Source organism: Indicator indicator, chromosome 27 (genome assembly GCF_027791375.1).
Source record: "Indicator indicator isolate 239-I01 chromosome 27, UM_Iind_1.1, whole genome shotgun sequence".
In the NCBI taxonomy this organism is placed as follows: domain Eukaryota; kingdom Metazoa; phylum Chordata; class Aves; order Piciformes; family Indicatoridae; genus Indicator; species Indicator indicator.
Window position 1 is genome coordinate 1024053 of NC_072036.1, and position 20563 is coordinate 1044615.

The window sequence follows — 20563 nt, forward strand, 5'->3', positions numbered from 1 at the left end:
AAATTGTGCCGGGGAGGGTTGGAAATGATGAAAAATTTGTTTGCTGCAAGAGTGGCCAGGGATTGGAACAGGCTGCCCAGGGAGTTGGTGAAGTTCCCATCCCTGAAGGCATTCAAGAAACGTGCGGCCATGGCACTTTGGTTTAATGGCCATGGTGGTGGTGGGTTGGTGGCTGGACTCGATCTTACAGAGCTTTTCCAACCAAAACAAATTCTGTTAATATTTGAGGCTCTAAATGGGTAATAATCCAGAGAACTGATCCTTGCTGTCAGATTATTGTATCAACCTGGTTTTGCTTTGAGTGTGACATCACTGCAAGGAGGAACATCACCTCAGCAACCCTATAATGCTGGAAAGCTTATAGCTGAAACATGTAGAAGGCAACAGATGGGGCAGTATCTGGAAATTTTATTTGTCAGCTATCCCCCATCTGTTTCTCTCCCTGGCTGCATGTTTTGCAGCATTATCCAGTTTTAGGAAGGCAAGTCAATATAATTCTATGGAATTGGTTTAATCTTCTGCTTTATTATTATTTCATTTTTGTTATTATTTTTGGGTGTTTTTTTAATTTTTTTTTTCACAATTCATTAGTGGCTGGCAGGGAAACATCAAACCCACGCTAATGACTGAGCCAAGCAATCCTCATCTCCATTCTGCGAGAGGCAAAGTTGTATTTCAGGGCAAAATTAGACCTTTATTCTTATTAATACATCCTGAAAATTCAGATAGTTTCTCACAGGCAACAGATCTCCTAAATAAATAAGTGATAGAGACTATTTTTAAGTGCATCCTAAAGCTGAAAGGTTTATGTGGAATTTTGGATTAAGTTCTAGGGTGGTTTGTTGGGGTGTTTTGGGTGTTTTGTTTTTTTTTTTTTGGTAATGAGTAGCTATTAGAATTAGGAAGTTGTTTTTGGTAGCTGTCCCATTCTCTGAAAAAAGAGCCACAAAATGTTTGCAACAGGTATGCTATTTATGGGAAGTATATGAAGATTTTGGCTGTAACAATTAATTATGGGCTGAGCAACTCTGTCTGCTTTCTGCTTCGTATTCTGAGCTAAACAGGAGCTAACAGTGTGGCTGCCATTGCTCTCCCAATTGTTGCTTTCCCACAGGACCTAAACAAGAACAGAAGTCACTTAGTCACAGAATGGTAGAGGGTGGAAGGGACCTCTGGAGCTCATCCAGTCCAGCCTCCCTGCTAGAGCAGGATCACTCAGAGTAGATCATACAGGAGCACATCTAAGTGGGTTTTCAATGTCTCCAGAGAAGGAGACTCCACAGCCTCTCTGGGCAGCCTGCTCCAGTGCTCTGTACCCTCAAAGGGAAGAAATTTTTCCTTATGTTTATGTGGAACCTCCTGTGTTCCAGTTTGTGTCTATTGCCCCTTGTCCTGTCACTGGGCACCACTGAGAAGTCTGACTCCACCCTTCTGACACTCACCCTTTAGATATTGATCATCATTGATAATATCCCTCCTCAGTTTGCTGTTCTCCAGAATAAACAGCCTCAGGTCTCCCAGCCTTCCCTCATAAGGTAGATCTTTCAGTTCCATCAGCATCTTAGTGGGTCTCTGCTGGACTCTCTCCAGTAGTTCCTTGTCCTTCTTGATCTGGAGAGCCCAGAACTGGACACAGTTCCAGATGTGGCCTCACCAGACTAGCAGCACAGCCAGGAAGACAATGAGAAGTCAAGACAAGAAATGAGTGGCACTTACAAATGGCACACAGAATCCATGACTCCGGTGTGCTCCTTATGCATAAGGGCCAAGAGTGAGGTACGACCAGATGAGCATTCAGCTTTGTAAGAGTTGAGAACCAATGGCAGTAGGTGGGTTGGATGCATGAGGTTCATAGTCTGACCAGTTACAGGTGTGGTGAACAGGGAAAATGGAGAGTTTGAAACAAAAGAAGCTGCATTCTGAAATGAGCTCTATCCTGATGCCATTTGTAGCTCCCCAAGCTGTAACAACTCCTCTCTTGATTGTAGCCTCCTCAAGATGCAGTCACTGCCATTGTTGCCATCCTTCTCTTCACAGCCTTTCCTGCAAAGGAGGGCAAATAGAATTTGGCTTACTGTGGCAGTTTGAGGCTGAGTTTGAATCCCTCTATGCATTGTGCTGTTGCATGCAGTTGTGAAGAGCATTTTCATTTAAACTTTCCAATCCTATCCAATACTTTGTGTGAGCACTTTGAGAAGAGGTAAAAGAGCAATCTGCCTCACTCTAAACCAAAACACTTACCTACGCCCAGGTCTATCTTATTCTCTTCCTGTTCTTTTGATTATTCTTCCTTTCTTTCCCCCTTTAATTTTCCAGGGTTGCTTCCTGACCTGCAGTTATCTGCATCTGCTGCCATATCAGCCTTTCAACTGACAATAGACAGTGACCCCAGCACCAGAGGGGCTCACAAGAATTCTGTCTTTCTGTCAGTGTTAGATTCTTCCTTTTCTCCACATCTCCTTTGTCTCCTTTGATCTTCAATTCTGTTCCCTGCTTTGATATTGATTCCTACTCACATATCTCAGTTCTTTATCCCTTGTCCTTCTTTATCTTGCCTTTTGCCAGCCCCTTCCCTAACATGCTCTTTGGATGAACACAACCCTGGCATGAGGACATCTCTGGTTCCTCCTTTCTTGGCTCCAAATCACAGGCCATGGGTTAATTCTTTGATTGTAGTGATTCACACATTTCAACTCATCCTGAGAGTGGTATCTGACTCTCTATCCTTTAAAACTCTTTTTTGTCTTTATTTGCTTTATCCTTTGGTTACAGTCCTTATAGAACAGGGTTGCACAGGTCACCAAATCCATTCCTCCTGCCTTGTGCAGGCAAGTTTGTCATGGAACTACTTCCATAAATCTGCCCAGTACTACTTTTAACTCAACTAAATCTTCTCCTAGCAGAAGGCTGTTTCCACACCTACTGATTAGAAACCAGCTTCCAATTTCCCAGCCTGTACTAATTTGTATTTTCCTTATGTTCATTTCCTTTTGTGACAATTGCATCCATTAACATCCCTGATATGCTTAGAGCTGTCTCACATCTTATTTTCTTAGGTTAAACAAACCAAACTCTTCTATGTGCCTGAGGCAAGCCCTCCATTCCCCAGAGGCTTCTGCACTGTTTGAGTCCAAATGAATTCCTCTTGAACACGGATGATCCTAATTCCCTAGCATATCCTAGATGGGATGCAACAGTACAACAGTATTAAGTTTTACATCTTCACTAGAAATATTTTATCTGATCCTTTGCCTTCAGTATCCTGGGCACTACCTGCTTATTTGATAGCTTCATCACTCTGAGGACTCGGAAATGCTCAGAATGGGTGGAGGTCAGTGAGCCAGGAGGCGTCAGGTTAATTCTCATAGGTAGCTTAACTGTTAGACCTTATCTGCATGATCTTGTACCACTTAGTGTCTTCTCATCTTCTATATTTCAGTCACTGAGACCAAAAGCTGCATATATTGGCAATCATGCAATCATTAAGGTTGGAAAAGCCTTCTGAAATCATCAACTCCAACCATCAACCCCACACCACCATGGCCACTAAACCATGTCCCACAGTGCCATGGCCACATCTTTTTTGAACACCTCCAGGGATGGGGACTCTACCAACTCCCTGGGCAGCCTGTTACAATCCTTGACCACTCTTGCAGCAAAGAATTTTTTCCTGACAGCCAAACTAAACCTCTCCTGGTGCAAGTTTAAGGCCATTTCCTCTTGTCCTGCTATTAGTCACCTGGGAGTAGAGGCCAACACCAGCTTTACTCCAACCTCCTTTCAATGTTCAGATGTATATATAAGTTCTTAGCCTATACATTGGTCTTTCCTAATCTTATCAGAAAAGCTCAATTAAAACCCCTATCATTTTAATGCAAAGGTCATGAAAATATGGTGATACTAGTTCCCAGATGAGTACTTACCTGATTCTGTTGACACCCTTCTTTCAGCCCAGCAATTGAAGCCATGGTTTAGCTAGTCATGAGGTGCTGGGTGATGGGTTGGACTTGATGATCTCTGAAGTTTTTTCCAACCTCATTGATTCTATGATTCTCATCTCAGTACACACTACCATGACTTCCCTTTCAGCCAGGGCTGTAGCTAAAAAGCTTTACACCTATCTTCATTTTGTCCAACTTCTCATGGTCCTGAGTACAGCCTTTGCAGCCTCTTCTCCTCACTCCTATGGGTTTGGCCTCTTGCCCTCAAGGCCACCTCTGACCTGGAACAACCATGTAGTCTGTATCATGCCTTGGTGACATATTTGATGGGTGAAGAAGACCTTGGAGAAACCTTGTTGGTGCCCCCCTGCATTTAAGGAGAGGATGCTACCTTTAAGATCAAGCCCTTGCCCTCAGTCTCTGCCTGTGCTGTATTGCAGACTCACTTTGCATCTCACTGACTCTGATTTGCAGACTTGACTTCCTAGCTTGACCTCATACAGAATTGTCAGGGTTGGAAGAGACCTCAAGGATCATCCAGTTCCAACTCCCCTGACATGGGCAGGGACACCTCACACTACAGCAGGTTGCTCACAGCCACATCCAGCCTGGCTACAAAAACCTCCAGGGATGAGGCTTCCACCACCTCCCTGTTCCAGTCTCTCACCACCCTCATGGTGAAAAACTTCTTCCTAACATTCAATCTGAATCTACCCACTTCTGGTTTTGTTCCATTTCTCCCAATCCTATCACTCCTTGACACCCTGAAAAGTCCCTCCCCAGCTTTCTTGTAGCCTCCTTCTGCTACTGGAAGGCCACAAGAAGGTCTCCTCGGAGCCTTCTCTTCTCCAGACTGAACAGCCCCAATTCTCTCAGTCTGTCCTCATAGGAGAGGAGCTCCAGCCCTCTGCTCATCCTCATATATTTGTCTCCTCGCTATGAAGCCACCTGGAGATTTGGACTCTTGCTTGATCCTGGTTATCATCTCCAGACCTGCCCTTCCGCATTCAGGTACTGTGGGATCAAGGGTTCTTGGTGAGGCCACTGCCCTGCCTGCCTTGGTGCTTTGTCTTCCAACTAGCCTTCCCCTCTGGAGCAGCCTCCTCTTGCTGCTTCTTGAACACAGCCCGGTGTTTTACATTATGAAATTATTTTCTGTGGTTCAGATGTGAGAAATGCTGTTGATTGAATAAGACAGTAGGTTATGCTGGCATATCTTCCCTCCGTGTCCCTAATCTATTAAAGTTTATAGCTCTGGCACACAGTTATGAGATGTCAGTGCTGGCTCTGAGTGGTGATTAGGTACTTGGCTATGACAACAGTGCAGGTGACCTGAAACTAGGCTGAGCTCCTGCAGGGCCACCTCACATTGCAGACCATCCAGGCTCAGCAGCAGGAAATCCAATCTGAAGAAAAGGTCAAGTGAATAACATATGCAGGGTTTAATATTGGCCCAAAATTGATATTTGGGGAAGCAGGGACCCCCCAACCTGCTGCTGATCCTAATAATTCACAATTCATGGAGAGATTTTGCAGACACCTTAAAAGAGAAAAACATACTGGGTCAGGCACTAGGAAAGTACAAGGTTTTGGGCTTTGAAGCTAAAAGCAACCTGAGAAGCTGCAGAGACAAGAAAGGCTGTGACATGGAACAAAGCAGCAGTGTGAATTTGACTCATGTCCAGAGAGGATGTGGAGTCTCCTTCTCTGGAGCCTTTCCAGCCCTGTCTGGTTGTGTTCCTATGTGGCCTGTGCTGGATTCTATGGTCCTGCTCTGGCAGGGGGGTGTTGATGATCTCCAGAGGTCCCTTCCAACCTCTAACATCCTGTGAGCTGTGATCTTTGGATATAAGTTAAAAGGTTATTCATAGAATCACAGAATGGTAGGAGTTGAAAGAGACCCTCAGAGATCATTGAGTCCAACCCCCCTGCCAAAAGCAGGATCACCCAGAGCAAGTCACATAAGAACACAGCCAGATGAGTTTCAAAAGTACCTAGAGAAGGAGACTCCACAATCTCTCTGGGCAGCCTGCTCCAGGGCTTCAGCACCCTCACAGCAAAGAAGTTTTTCCTCATGTTGAGGTGGAACTTCCTGTGCTCCACTTTGTGTCATTGCCCTTCATCCTATTACAGGAAACCACTGAGAAGAGACTATAGGTTTGAACATAAAGGCAAAACTCTAACCCATTTCAGGCCAAATAAGTGAGAAATCCGTATCTCAGACTACTACCTAAGATGTGATGAGACCTTCTTTACATAAAGCAAAAGTGGATGCCACCTTCAGGTCTCACTCTGTTTCTTCAGTCTGCTTCTGGATATGGCCTCAAACTCATCCATAGTGCTTGCAGCTCTCAGAGCCCTGGAAAGAATTTCTCCAGCTGAGGGAGTCTGCAGCTCATGCTACTGTGGCTTTTGTGCAGCAGCTGCCACTATGTAATCCAACCAATAAATGTGCTTTTAGAGTCAGACTGGTGTAGATGTAGTGAAAGGCTTCTCAAATACTGGCACAGGCTGCCCAGGGAGGTGGTTGAATCTTTGTCCCTGGAGGTGTTTCAAAGAGGCAGAGATATGCTGAGGGACATGGCTTAGCACCAGCCTTGGTAGAGTTAGAGAATGGATGATCTTAAAGGGCTTTTTCAACAAAAATGATTCTATGATAAAACTGGCACAGAGTTCTCCAAGGGACAGGCAGTGGTTTTATTATGGATGCAACAGTGAAAGAACTTTGGACAGTGTCATAGACATTGTCTCCCTCTCTGTCCCTCTCAGTTCCCTGACTTTATACTTCCACAACAAAGCAAACAGTTGACAAGCTGAATAATACCATCAAGATGAACCTTGAACTTGGGTTTCCCAGTAAGAAGTGCAGAAGGCCACTCCATCATCTCTTGGCAAGAGGACTGGAGTGTTTTCCATTGACTTAGGCATGGCAAATGCCCAAGCTGTATAAGAGCATTATTGTTGCTGCCCTGTGCTGGGGTAGCAGTTTCTAGGTGGCCATGGAAGCAATGAGTGTGTGATGACAGGAATCCCATCAGCAGAGCCCAGGCCATCTGGGGTGAAATCTCAAAAGATTTCACTGTGAAGAGAAAGGAGAATTCTGATCAGGGTGGGATGACAGAGAGAGAGAAACAAGCAGGCTCTGCTGCTGGATGTAACAGGCTGTTGAAGGCAAAATGTTCTGCTCCTCATGAGGTTCAATAAGGACAAGTGCAGGGTCCTGCATCTGGGGAGGAACAACAGCAGGCACCAGTACAGATTGGGGGCTGCCCTGCTCCATGGAGAAAGACCTTGGAGTGCTGGTGGACAGCAAGTTCTGCATGGGACAGCAATGTGCTCTTGTGGCCAAGAGAGCCAATGGGATCCTGGGGTGCAGCAAGAAAAGTGTAGCCAGCAGGTCAAGGGATTCTTCTCCCCCTCTATTCTGCCCTAGTGAGACCACACCTGCAATACTGTGTCTAGTTTTGGGCTTCCCAGTTCAGGAGAAAGAGACCTGCTGGAGAGAGTCCAAGGGAGAGCCATGAGGATGATTAGGGGACTTGAGCATCTCCCCTATGAAGAGAGACTGAGAGCCCTGGGACTGTTTAGTCTGGAGAAGAGAAGACTGAGAGGGGATCTGATCAATGTCTATCAATAGCTGAGGGGTGGGTGTCAAGTGGAGGGGGCCAGGCTCTTTTGGGTGGTGCACAATGCTAAGCCAAGGAACAATGGATACAAACTTGAACAGAAAAGTTTCACTTCAGCATGAGGAGAAACTTTTCTGGTGTGAGGGTGACAGAGCCCTGGAGCAGGCTGCCCAGAGAGGTTGTGGAGTCTCCTCGTCCAGAGACTTTCAAACCTCACCTGGATGCATTCCTGTGCAGACTACCCTGGGTGATCCCCTTCTGGCAGGGGGGTTGGATATGGTGATCTCTGAGGGACCCTTCCACCCTCTAATGTTCTATGATTCAGTTTGGGGTTGCAGAAACTGATGCATCTACCACCAGGACATGCTGTGGTTTGAGAGCTGAGACTGACAATGCATCAGACTCAGACTTGTGGGCACTTACTCCTAGCCTTGCTCAGTGCTGACTCCAGAGGGTAAAGATGTGTTTGTGTGTGTGTAGTACTTATGTCAGGAAACACTCACGATTGCTTAATCTCCTCGTGAAATACCAAGGGTGTGCAGTTTGAAGTGTGATGTTAGGAGATGTGTGAAGGTGCAGGGGTGACCACACTGCCACTTCAGGTGTGGTTCTGTGACTCTGTGTAGATACACTCTGAACTCAGCCCACCTCTTTGCCTCACAGTCCATTATGTCCTATTTCAGTATGCTTCTCCAGGGGCTGGATGTTCACTTCCCTCCATCATCAAAATCTGTCTTTATTGACTTTTTAAAAGATTTTTTTCCTTCTTTAGAAAAACTATGCAATAAATTGTGATCAGTATTTTATTTTAATGTAATGTTAATTTTTCCTTGAGGCAGTAATATGGATTTTTCCCTCCCATATGTGGCTAGCATTGACATAATATTCCCAGACACATCAGGGAAAGTGGATTTGGCTTATTTCACAGCATCCTAGCATGGTGGAGGGTCAGAAGGAACCTCCAGAGATCATCTAGTCCAATCCCCCCTGCTAATGGTTCACCCAGATCAGGTTGGATAGGATCACATCCAGGTGGGTTTTGAATCTGTCCAAGGAAGGAGACTTCACCACCTCTCTGGGCAGCCTGGCTGAGTGCTCCTGTCCTCACAAAGTAAAGACATTTTTCCTCCTCTGAAACCTCCTGGGTTTCTAGTTTGTACCTGTTGCCCTTTGTCCTATCACTGGCCACCACTGGAAAGAGCCCAGCCCCATCCTCTTGACCTTCACCCTTCAGATATAGGTACGTTTTGATAAGACCTCCTTTCAGTCTGCTCTTCTCCAGGCTAAAGAGCCCCAGGTGTCTCAGCTTCTCCTTGTGAGGGAGCTGTCCCAGTGCCCTATTCATGGACCTCCATTGGAATCTTGCCAGTAGTGCCCTCTCTTGATCTGGGAAGCCCAGACCTGGACACAATACTCCTGGTGTGGTCTCCTCAGGGCAGAGTAGAGGGACAAGAGAACCTCCTTTGACCTGCTGCCCCAACTCTTCTTAGTGTAGCCCAAGATGCCATTGGCCTCCTTGGCCACAGCACATTGCTGGCTCATGGGTAACTCACTGTCTACCAGCACTCCCAGGTCCTTCTCCACAGAGCTGCCTTCCAGCAGGTCACACCTCACCTGTTGCAGGGGGTTGTTCCTCCCCAGGTGCAAGACTCTATGCTTGCCCTTGTTCAACTTCAGGAGTTTCCTCTCAGCCCAGCTCTGCAGCCTGTCCAGGTCTGGCTGAATGGCAGCACAGCCTTGTGTCGGTGTGAGCTGAAATTCCCCCCCCCACCGACAATAACCAGGCTAGCCCAGTCGGGAAGCAAATGAAGGCTGTATTTACAAGCAGAGTCTAAAATCTACGGTGAAATGCACAAATATACAAAATTCACAACACTTACAAATATATACAATCAACAGAAAAAGCACAACCAAGCTCCCTTTGCTTCCCCCCAAGGGGACCCTCCCAAAGGGGCCTCTCTCTCTCCCAGGAGCTTCCCCCCAGACCCCCCTGGACAGAGAAGCAGAGTTTGTTAAGCAGAAAGTTGTTAACTTAGCTGCCAAGGTCAGTGTGTTATCTTCAGCCAGAAGAGAAGAAGAAACAGCAGCCAGACAGCCCAGCAACTGCCCCCACTGCCGAACGCAGAATGTGCAGAGTGCCTACTTTGTTTTGGGTCATAGTTCTTAAACATTTCTATCTATCCAATGGAAGTGTTTAGAACAATCGTTATTTTGCTTTCTTACACCCAATAGTGACTTATTTACATTCTTTCACTTTCTCTGTTCTGAACTTTGCAAGGAAAAATTAAAAAGACAGTTTCAAACCATCACAGTCCACCCCTTCTAAACAATTCCATTGGCTGCTACTATCATTTATCTAATCTAAAATAATATCTACAACAATAGGTGAATAAAGACCATAGTCCATTCCGGCTATCTCAGATGTAGATGATTCAAAAGAGTCAAATCACAGGAAAAACAGCAAACAGCTTGTTTCCTCGCAGATGGAGCGAAGAAAGGAACAGGGACTCTCAGGTGACTCAGGGCTCTCAGGGTTCGTGCACCGTAGATCTCATGGACTCTCCTCTTGGGCGCGATGCTGTATCTGTGCAACACTCTGAATTTAACCTCTCTCAGCCAAAGTTAGATTTCTTTGTGGAATACACTGAATTTCACCATTTTCTTGCATTCACCCAATAGGTGTGACCAGGACCTTCAGCAGAAACCACCCCTCGGACAGGTTTGGCCTCTCCTGAAGGAGAAAATACCCAAACAGTTTTGCCTAACAGATTCTTTTCTCTGATAACAGGAACTCTATCACCTTCTTCCTTTCGCAACAAATCTGATTGGGCAGGTCCAGCTCGATTCACTGAACCTCTACTATTCACCAACCAGGTTGCTTGTGCTAAATGTTTCTCCCAGTTTTTCAAAGATCCACCCCCCATGGCTTTGAGAGTGGTTTTCAGCAAACGTTGTAGCGTTCGATCTTCCCTGCAGCTGGTGCATAGTAGGGAATGTGGAATATCCACTCGATGCCGTGCTCTTTGGCCCAGTTTTTTACAAGATTGTTCTTGAAATGAGTTCCGTTGTCTGACTCAATCCTCTCTGGAGTTCCGTGTCTCCACAGGATTTGTCTTTCCAGACCAAGAATGGTGTTACGTGCAGTTGCATGAGGAACTGGATAAGTTTCCAGCCATCCAGTGCTTGCCTCTACCATAGTCAGCACATACTGCTTACCAGATCGAGAACGAGGTAGAGTGATGTAGTCAATCTGCCAGGCTTCACCATACTTGTACTTGGACCATCGGTCACCGTACCACAAGGGCTTGATCCGCTTTGCCTGCTTAATAGCAGCACAAATGTCACAGTCATGGATGACTTGTGTGATAGCATCCATGGAAATGTCAATGGATCTGTCACGAGCCCATCGGTAGGTTGCATCTCTGCCTTGATGTCCTGACGAGTCATGGGCCCACCGAGCTAAGAACAGCTCACCTCGGTGTTTCCAGTCAAGATCAGGATCAGGATCAGAGTTTGTGTCCACCTGGGAAACTCTTGCAGCTAGATCTGCCTGATGGTTGTGTTGTTGTTCCTCTGTAGCTTTGCTCTTAGGAATGTGAGCATCGATGTGTCTCACTTTCACTGGGATTCTCTCAATGCGAGCAGCAATGTCTTGCCACAGATCTGCAGCCCAGATTGGCTTTCCTTTTCTCTGCCAGCCATTCTTCTTCCAGTCTTTCAGCCAACCCCACAAGGCATTGGCTACCATCCACGAGTCGGTGTAGAGATAAAGCTTTGGCCATCTCTCACGTTCAGCTACGTTAAGAGCTAGCTGGACAGCTTTTACCTCTGCAAATTGACTGGATTCTCCTTCTCCATCTCTCGCTTCTGCAACTCTGCGCGTTGGACTCCACACTGCAGATTTCCATCTCCGCTTGTTCCCAACAAGACGACAGGAACCGTCTGTGAACAAAGCATATCTCTTTTCATCATCAGACAGATCACTGTAAGGAGGAGCTTCCTCAGCACGAGTTACTCTCTCCTCTGGAGGTTTAGCACAGCTTGTGCCTTCTGGCCAGTTTGTGATCACCTCCACCAAACCAGGCCTTTCGAGATTTCCCATTCGAGCTCTCTGTGTTATCAGAGCCATCCACTTAGACCAGGTAGCATCTGTTGCATGATGTGGTGAAGAACCTTTGCCTTTGAACATCCAATTCAGAACTGGCAATCTAGGAGCTAGAAGAAGTTGTGACTCAGTTCCAATCACTTCAGAAGCAGCTTTCACTCCTTCATAAGCAGCTAAAATCTCTTTCTCTGTTGGAGTGTAGTTTGCCTCTGAGCCTCTGTAGCCACGACCCCAGAAACCAAGAGGACGTCCTCGTGTCTCCCCTGGAGCTCTTTGCCATAAGCACCAGGTTGGACCATTGTCACTCGCGGCCGTGTACAGAATGTTCTTAATGTCTGGACCAGTTCGGACAGGTCCCAGACCCATCGCTTGGACTACCTCTCGCTTGATCTGGTCAAAGGCTGCTTGTTGCTCAGGACCCCATTGGAAACTGTTTCTCTTTCGAGTCACATCATAGAGAGGTTTCACAATCTGACTGTATCCAGGAATGTGCAGTCTCCAAAATCCCACTATGCCTAAGAAACGCAGAGTTTCTTTCTTGTTGATGGGATTTGCCATGGTGGAGACTCTGTTTATCACATCCATTGGGATGTGACGGCGACCATCTTGCCACCGCACTCCCAGAAACTGGATTTCTCTGGCAGGTCCTTTCACCTTGTCTCGCTTGATAGCGAAACCAGCTTGCAAGAGAATGTCAATGATTTTGTTACCTTTCTCGAAGACTTCTTCAGCAGTCTCACCCCAGACGATGATGTCATCGATGAACTGAATGTGTTCTGGAGCTCCACCTTTCTCCAAAGCATCATGGATCACTGCATGGCAGATGGTTGAACTGTGAATCCACCCCTGGGGCAAACGATTGAATGTGTACTGAATGCCTCTCCAGGTGAAAGCAAACTGAGGCCTGCATTCCTCTGCTATGGGAATAGAGAAGAAAGCATTAGCAATGTCTATGGTAGCATACCATTTGGCCTGCTTGGATTCCAGCTCATATTGGAGTTCCATCATGTCTGGTACAGCTGCACTCATGGGTGGAGTTACTTCATTCAAGGCACGGAAATCAACTGTCAGACGCCACTCTCCATTCTGCTTTCTCACAGGCCAGATTGGACTGTTGAAAGGTGAATGAGTTTTGCTGATGACCTTCTGACTCTCCAACTGACGAATCAAGTTTTGAATGGGCACCAAAGAGTCACGGTTGGTTCTGTATTGTCTGTGATGCACAGTTTGAGAAGCAACCGGCAGCTTTACATCCTCTATCTCATGTTGTCCCACAACTGCAGATTCATCTGAAAGCTCAGGTCTAATGGACAACTTCAATTTTCCTCCATCAATTTCTACAGTTGCTATTCCAAAAGCCCATTTGTAACCCTTAGGGTCTTTAAAACGCCCTTCTCTCAGAAAGTCAATTCCCAAAATACAAGGTGCATTAGGACCTGTTACAATAGTATGTTTCTTCCACTGCTTCCCAGTTAAACTTATGTCAACCTCTATCTTAAACAACTCTTGAGATCCACCAGTGACTCCCTGAATAGTTATAGATTCTCCCCCTTGATAATTTGATGGTATTATGGTGCACTGAGCTCCTGTGTCAACCAAGGCCCTGTACTTCTGAAATTTTGAAGTGCCAGGCCACTGGATGTACACATCCCAATAGATTCTGTTATCTCCATTATCCCTTACCTCCCCCTGGCGGAAGGCAGGGCACCCCTAATGGTGGGGATTACCTCCACATGTACAGCTGGCACAACGTCCAGCACCAGAATTAGGATCACTGTTGGAGCTATCAGAGTTGTTCTGGGAAACTGAGGAAGCGACAGCTACCCTCCTGGTATTGCTACCTCGGGATCTGCCCCTCTGCAGCTCCCGTAACCTCTTGAAAAGATCAGAAGTTGGTTGACCATCCCATCTGTTCATGTTCTCACCAAACTGATCACGCAGAGTTATCCAGATACTGCCACGTGATTGCCTCTGCTGTCTGTTTTGGTTTGACCTATTCTGGAATGGCCTTCTTGGAGCACGTCTGTTTCTGACAGCTGAAACTTGTATCCATCTGGAGGAAGAGGAATCAGAATCATCCCCCTTCATCAAGTTGGATATGGAGGTTTTAAGTTCCTCCTTCAGCTCTTTCATGCAATTCTTTATTTCTCCAGACAAAGTTTCAATGGCTGAAACCAAAGAAGTACGTGCGAGACTATCCTCCAATTGCCTCATTTGGTCAGTGAAATGGCCAACAGTGGGAGGCACTCCACCATAATTTCTTGCCACAATCCTGCTTGCCAGAATAGCAGCATAATTAGGAGGAGCAAGCTTAATGAGTTTTTTGGCAAGGCCTGTTCCAACAGGAATTTCATCAGGATTCAGAGTCTTATGATCTCCATACATTATTTCTCTCACAGCAAATTCTCTCAGACGCTTGATTCCCTCAGCTATTGTGGTCCAAGGCTTAGGGTTCCATGGTAAATCATCTCTGCTGGGGTACCTCAGCGAGACTGCCAGTAGGAGGCGTGCCCACAGAGAAACTTTACCAATGCACTTGCCTAGGTGCCTGTCTATGCCTGTATCCTTTGAGAGCATCCCCAACTGAGAGGCCGACTTGTCACCTACCACCAATGCTGGGGCTCCCATATCAAAACACCTGGCTAGCCAAGACAGGACTGGCTCATTATCTCCTCTGATGTAATCCTTCCTCACATGTCTAATTTCCTGTCTGGGTGCATTAGCTGATTGAATGTCATCCTCATCATCATCATCATCCTGAGGTCGCTGTCCCCATAATCCTATTTTAATCCTCCGTTGAATTTCCTTGAGTTCGGAGGCACTGCCAGCAGTTGCTAATCTACCAGGGTCTACATCCTGACCTACATCTCCATCATCCATGTGGGGTCTCAAGAGGTCTGCCAGAGTTTTAAGGCTAACCTTCTCTTCCTCACCAGAAGGATCTTTCTTAACAGAGGGACCCTGAGTAGAAGGACCCTCATCTCCATCTGCACCATCTCCTGCAGCATCTGCATCTCCTCCTGTAGCTCCTTTGCGCTTTCTGCTTACAGTGGCCACCAAATTCACTGGTTGAGCTTTCACATTCACAGCAGAGTTAGAAGGAGTAGAGGAATTTTGTGCAGGATTAGCAGGAGCAGAGGGAGTCTGTGCAGGGTTGGTAGGAGGCGTGCTTTGAGATCCTGCAGCCACTGCTGCGTCCGTCTGGGCAGCAGAGGGAGGAGGAGGAGACTGTGCCTCGTTAATGGCGTCTGCCTGCACAGCTATGTCTGTCCGCGCAGCCATTTCTCTCTGTGTAACCATGTCTGTCTGCACAACCATTTCTCTCTGTGTAACTATGTCTGTCTGCACGACCATTTCTGTCTGTGTAACCGTGTCTGTCTGCGCGACCATTTCTGTCTGTGTAACCGTGTCTGTCTGCGCGACCATTTCTCTCTGTGTAACCGTGTCTGTCTGCGCGACCATTTCTCTCTGTGTAACCGTGTCTGTCTGCGCGACCATTTCTCTCTGTGTAACCGTGTCTGTCTGCGCGACCATTTCTCTCTGTGTAACCGTGTCTGTCTGCGCGACCATTTCTCTCTGTGTAGCCGTGTCTGTCTGCGCGACCATTTCTCTCTGTGTAGCCGTGTCTGTCTGCGCGACCATTTCTCTCTGTGTAGCCGTGTCTGTCTGCGCGACCATTTCTCTCTGTGTAGCCGTGTCTGTCTGCGCGACCATTTCTCTCTGTGTAGCCGTGTCTGCCTGCGCGACCATTTCTCTCTGTGTAGCCGTGTCTGCCTGCGCGACCATTTCTCTCTGTGTAGCCGTGTCTGCCTGCGCGACCATTTCTCTCTGTGTAACCGTGTCTGCCTGCGCGACCATTTCTCTCTGTGTAACCGTGTCTGCCTGCGCGACCATTTCTCTCTGTGTAACCGTGTCTGCCTGCGCGGCCATTTCTCTCTGTGTAACCGTGTCTGCCTGCGCGGCCATTTCTCTCTGTGTAACCGTGTCTGCCTGCGCGGCCATTTCTCTCTGTGTAACCGTGTCTGCCTGCGCGGCCATTTCTCTCTGTGTAACCGTGTCTGCCTGCGCGGCCATTTCTCTCTGTGTAACCGTGTCTGCCTGCGCGGCCATTTCTCTCTGTGTAACCGTGTCTGCCTGCGCGGCCATTTCTCTCTGTGTAACCGTGTCTGCCTGCGCGGCCATTTCTCTCTGTGTAACCGTGTCTGCCTGCGCGGCCATTTCTCTCTGTGTAACCGTGTCTGCCTGCGCGGCCATTTCTCTCTGTGTAACCGTGTCTGCCTGCGCGGCCATTTCTCTCTGTGTAACCGTGTCTGCCTGCGCGGCCATTTCTCTCTGTGTAACCGTGTCTGCCTGCGCGGCCATTTCTCTCTGTGTAACCGTGTCTGCCTGCGCGGCCATTTCTCTCTGTGTAACCGTGTCTGCCTGCGCGGCCATTTCTCTCTGTGTAACCGTGTCTGCCTGCGCGGCCATTTCTCTCTGTGTAACCGTGTCTGCCTGCGCGGCCATTTCTCTCTGTGTAACCGTGTCTGCCTGCGCGGCCATTTCTCTCTGTGTAACCGTGTCTGCCTGCGCGGCCATTTCTCTCTGCGCAACTGTGTCTGTTTGTGTACCCGTCTGCCCGTGTACCCCTCTCTGTCTGTGTAATCGAGTCTGTCTGTGTTGCCGAGTCTGTCTGTGTAACTATGTCTGCCTGTGTACCCGAGTCTGTTATCTCAGATGCTGGCAAAGGTTCTGCAGCTACTGCTGCTGGCTCTGAGTCAAAACTATCGGCAGCTTTCTCACAAACCTGAACTGTGATTTCCTGGTCACCGTAATCAGAATCAGAAAACAATTCTGAACCTCTCTGAGCTTTTCTATGTTTCCTCTTACATCTACGCTGGTCAGAAGAGCAAGTAGCCTTATGTCTTTCTTGACACAGTTCTATCAGCAGCCATATGATTATTCCAAGAAACAACAAAATTAAGGCTAGCGCAAGATATCTAGGGTACCACTGGTTCCAAAGACCCTCTGTAGTTGCAAGAGGAGTAACAAACTCAAATGTGTCTGCTAGCAGATTCATAGTTGAGTTACCATATCTTCTAAGCCCAATAAGACCACAACAGAATTCAACAGCATTCAGTAACTTGTTCTTAACCCAAAGAAACGACTTATATGCCAGATATCTCACAATCTTGTCTATCGTGCAGGAAACAGCCCATCTGTAGACAATCACACTGATAATAGATGAAATAGAATGACTCAGAATCCAAAACAGCTTCATTTTGCTTCCTAATCTGAGCAGGAATAAATCATACAAGCAATCGAGCCCCACGTTGGGCGCCAAAAATAAAAAGTGTGTCGGTGTGAGCTGAAATTCCCCCCCCACCGACAATAACCAGGCTAGCCCAATCTGGAAGCAAATGAAGGCTGTATTTACAAGCAGAGTCTAAAATCTATGATGAAATGCAATGAATATGTACAAATATACAAAATTCACAACACTTACAAATATACACAATCAACAGAAAAGCACAACCGATCTCCCTTTGCTTCCCCCCAAGGGGACCCTCCCAAAGGGGCCTCTCTCTCTCCCAGGAGCTTCCCCCCAGACCCCCATGGACAGAGAAGCAGAGTTTGTTAATCAGAAAGTTGTTAACTTAGCTGCCAAGGTCAGTACGTGTTATCTTCAGCCAGAAGAGAAGAAGAAACAGCAGCCAGACAGCCCAGCAACTGCCCCCACTGCCGAACGCAGAATGTGCAGAGTGCCTACTTTGTTTTGGGTAATAGTTCTTAAACATTTCTGTCTATCCAATGGAAGTGTTTAGAACAATTGTTATTTTGCTTTCTTACACCCAATAGTGACTTATTTACATTCTTTCACTTTCTCTGTTCTGAACTTTGCAAGGAAAAATTAAAAAGACAGTTTCAAACCATCACAAGCCTGACAGGGTGTCAGCCACTCCTCCCACTTCTGTACCATCAGCAAACTTGTTGAGGGTCCACTCTGTCCCTTCTTCCACGTTGCTGATGAAGATGCTGAACAAGACTGGCCCCTGGGGAGCACCACTAGCCACAGGAATCCAACTATACCCTGCACTGTCGATCACAACTCTCTGAGCTCTGTCCTTCTCAACCCACCTTACTTCCTATGCTTGGCTGTGAGGATGCTGTAGGAGACTGTCAAAAGCCAAGGCAGGCGACATCCACTGCCCTCCCTCACCTATCCATCCAGTCATGCCCTGGGAGACAGCTATCAGTTTGGTGAAACATGACTGCCCTTGGTGTCCCCACGCTGCCGTCTCCTGATCCCCCCCATCCTCCATGTGCTGTGAGACGGCACCAAGGACAAACGGCCTCACCACCCCTCCAGGATGGGGAGCACCGCGGGCAGTTTGCAGCGCCCCCGTCCCGTCCTTCGGTTTCGCTCTCATGGGCACCCCTGGCCCCTATGGTTCCCGGGAGCGGCGGCAGGGCGGGGAGCGGCGGGGCGGGAGGGGCGGCAGGGGTGTGTCCTGCTCCCCCCCGGGGCCACCGGGGGTCTCCTCGCCTCGCTGGGCGGCGGCGGCTCACTCGGGCCCGGGCCGGGACGAGGCGGCAGTGGGGCCGCGCAGGGGCCATGGCGCGGGGAAGTTTGCCGCTGCTCCTGCTCCTGGCCGCGCTCGGCGGCCGAGCCCAGCCGCCACCGCCGCCGCCGCAAAGAGGTACAGGGGCGCGGGGAGCCCGAGCCGCGCTCTCCACGGCCGGCGCCGCGGGGGCCGGTGCAGGGAGAGGCGACCTTGCCAGCGGCTCGGGAGGGTCCGGGGGGGAGCAGGCACCGAACTTGCCAAGCAACCTCCAGCCTGCAGAGGGGACGCGGCGGGGCAGCGTTGCCCGCGGAGAGCTCGACTGGCGCTGGCCGCTAACTTCTGCCCCTCCGAACCGTGGTCCCGGGGCAGGGAACGGGAGTGGGCAGAGGTCGGCGGCTCCCCGCATTCTCCCGCTGGGCTCTCACGCATTCATTACGGGGCCAAGTGGCGGCTCCGGGCCGGCAGAGGAGCCGTCCGTACCTGTTATTGCTCAGGAACGGCGGGACTCGGCCCCGCAGCATCACACTGTCTGGGGAGCCTGGCTGCTGGCACCCCGCTCTCGGCAACCACAGAGTGGTTTCGTTACGTCCTTTGGTTGTTTTCAGTGACTTCACTTCCAGAAGTGCTTCTGTATAATTCACAGGTGTCACTGAGCAGCTGGGGCGTTCAACTACATAGCTTACGGTGCTTTCAGTCACCCAAATCTCTCCCCTCCAGTGGCTTAGCTTCACTCTAATTAGAGTTCTTGTAACTCAATTATCTTGCAGTGCAATTATCACTTCTGTAGAGTCACAGAGTCACGGAATCGTTTTGGTTGGCATTTAAGATCATTTAAGACATTTAAGATCATCCAGCCCAACCATACTCTAACTCTACCAAGTCTAATGCTAAACCACGTCCCTCTGTACATCTCTGCCTCTGATGTTATACCCTTTCCATGGGCATCTCTGCGGTAGGGGAAGCTCGGGAGGCAGCTTTGACACAACCTCGGGCTGCTGTTGCTTAAGGTGACAGACAATTCGATGCATTTACCCAGTAACAAAGCTTTTCTCGTTGTTAAAAGCTAAGCACTGCTGGAATGGGAGCAGAATCGATTGTATCCTGCACCAGGAGTCGATATCCTACAGACAGAACCATGCCCCATCGTGCAGGGGTTGGGGGTGTTGGGCCACTGCTGAGTCGGTTTGTTTGTTACTGTGGAACGATCCAAAAGGGGGATGTACAGATTGGGGAGAAATAAACTCGGTTCAATTTGTTAGCTGTCAGAGGAAATCCTTAAAGCCATTCTTCAGCTCACAGTTTCCCTTCTGCTGCTGCGTTTGCTTGCTCTTTACATTTTTAGCCTTGCTAAAAAGAATTCTGTAAGGAGATACCGTGTGTGTGTGGTGTTAAAATAAAACTAGTTACAGCCCCTGGAATACCAGCTAGCTTCCCTCTGACCCTGGTGGCACACTATAGGCCTGCCGCACTAGGTGCAGATGAGATCATAGGTGAATGTGAGGGAAACACAATGGAACACACCAGTGACTTACCTCAATCAGTCCATATGACCACGCCTCCATAAGTGATAGCATCTTTCTACCCATTCCTAACCACATATCATACACCTAATTTAAACACCCCCAAACTCCTATCCACCCCCCAAACCCACACATCCATCTTTTCCCCCTTGTCCTACACCCCCAACTCCCCCCTATAATTCAATAAACTCATTACCCAACAATTATCTACATCCCATAACCCAAAACCTCTCCTCACCCCACCCCCCCCATCCCCCTAACCCACCCTACCCCCCAACCCCCAAAAACCAATCCCCACACCCCCCACCCACCCCCCCACACACCCCACACCCCCCCCCCCCCCCCCCCCCCCCCCCCCCCCCCCCCCCCCCCCCCCCCCCCCCCCCCCCCCCCCCCCCCCCCCCCCCCCCCCCCCCCCCCCCCCCCCCCCCCCCCCCCCCCCCCCCCCCCCCCCCCCCCCCCCCCCCCCCCCCCCCCCCCCCCCCCCCCCCCCCCCCCCCCCCCCCCCCCCCCCCCCCCCCCCCCCCCCCCCCCCCCCCCCCCCCCCCCCCCCCCCCCCCCCCCCCCCCCCCCCCCCCCCCCCCCCCCCCCCCCCCCCCCCCCCCCCCCCCCCCCCCCCCCCCCCCCCCCCCCCCCCCCCCCCCCCCCCCCCCCCCCCCCCCCCCCCCCCCCCCCCCCCCCCCCCCCCCCCCCCCCCCCACCACAACCCCCCCCCCCCCCCACCCAAAAAACCCACAACACCAAACCCCCCCCATCCCCCTCCCTCACAACACCCACAAACCCCAAAACCCACCCCCACAATCCAATTTTATCACCCAAATCATCC

General features: G+C 49.2%; 1 protein-coding gene across 1 annotated transcript in view; it reads left to right on the top strand.

The window, feature by feature from the left end:
* The first annotated feature begins 18080 nt into the window (after positions 1–18080).
* Positions 18081–20563, top strand: part of LAMA2 (laminin subunit alpha 2) — a 500110-nt gene continuing 497627 nt past the window's right edge. Inside the window, exon 1 of the mRNA XM_054393014.1 lies at positions 18081–18693. Within this exon, the coding sequence (XP_054248989.1) occupies positions 18081–18693 (613 nt within the window). The remainder of the gene's footprint in view (positions 18694–20563) is intronic.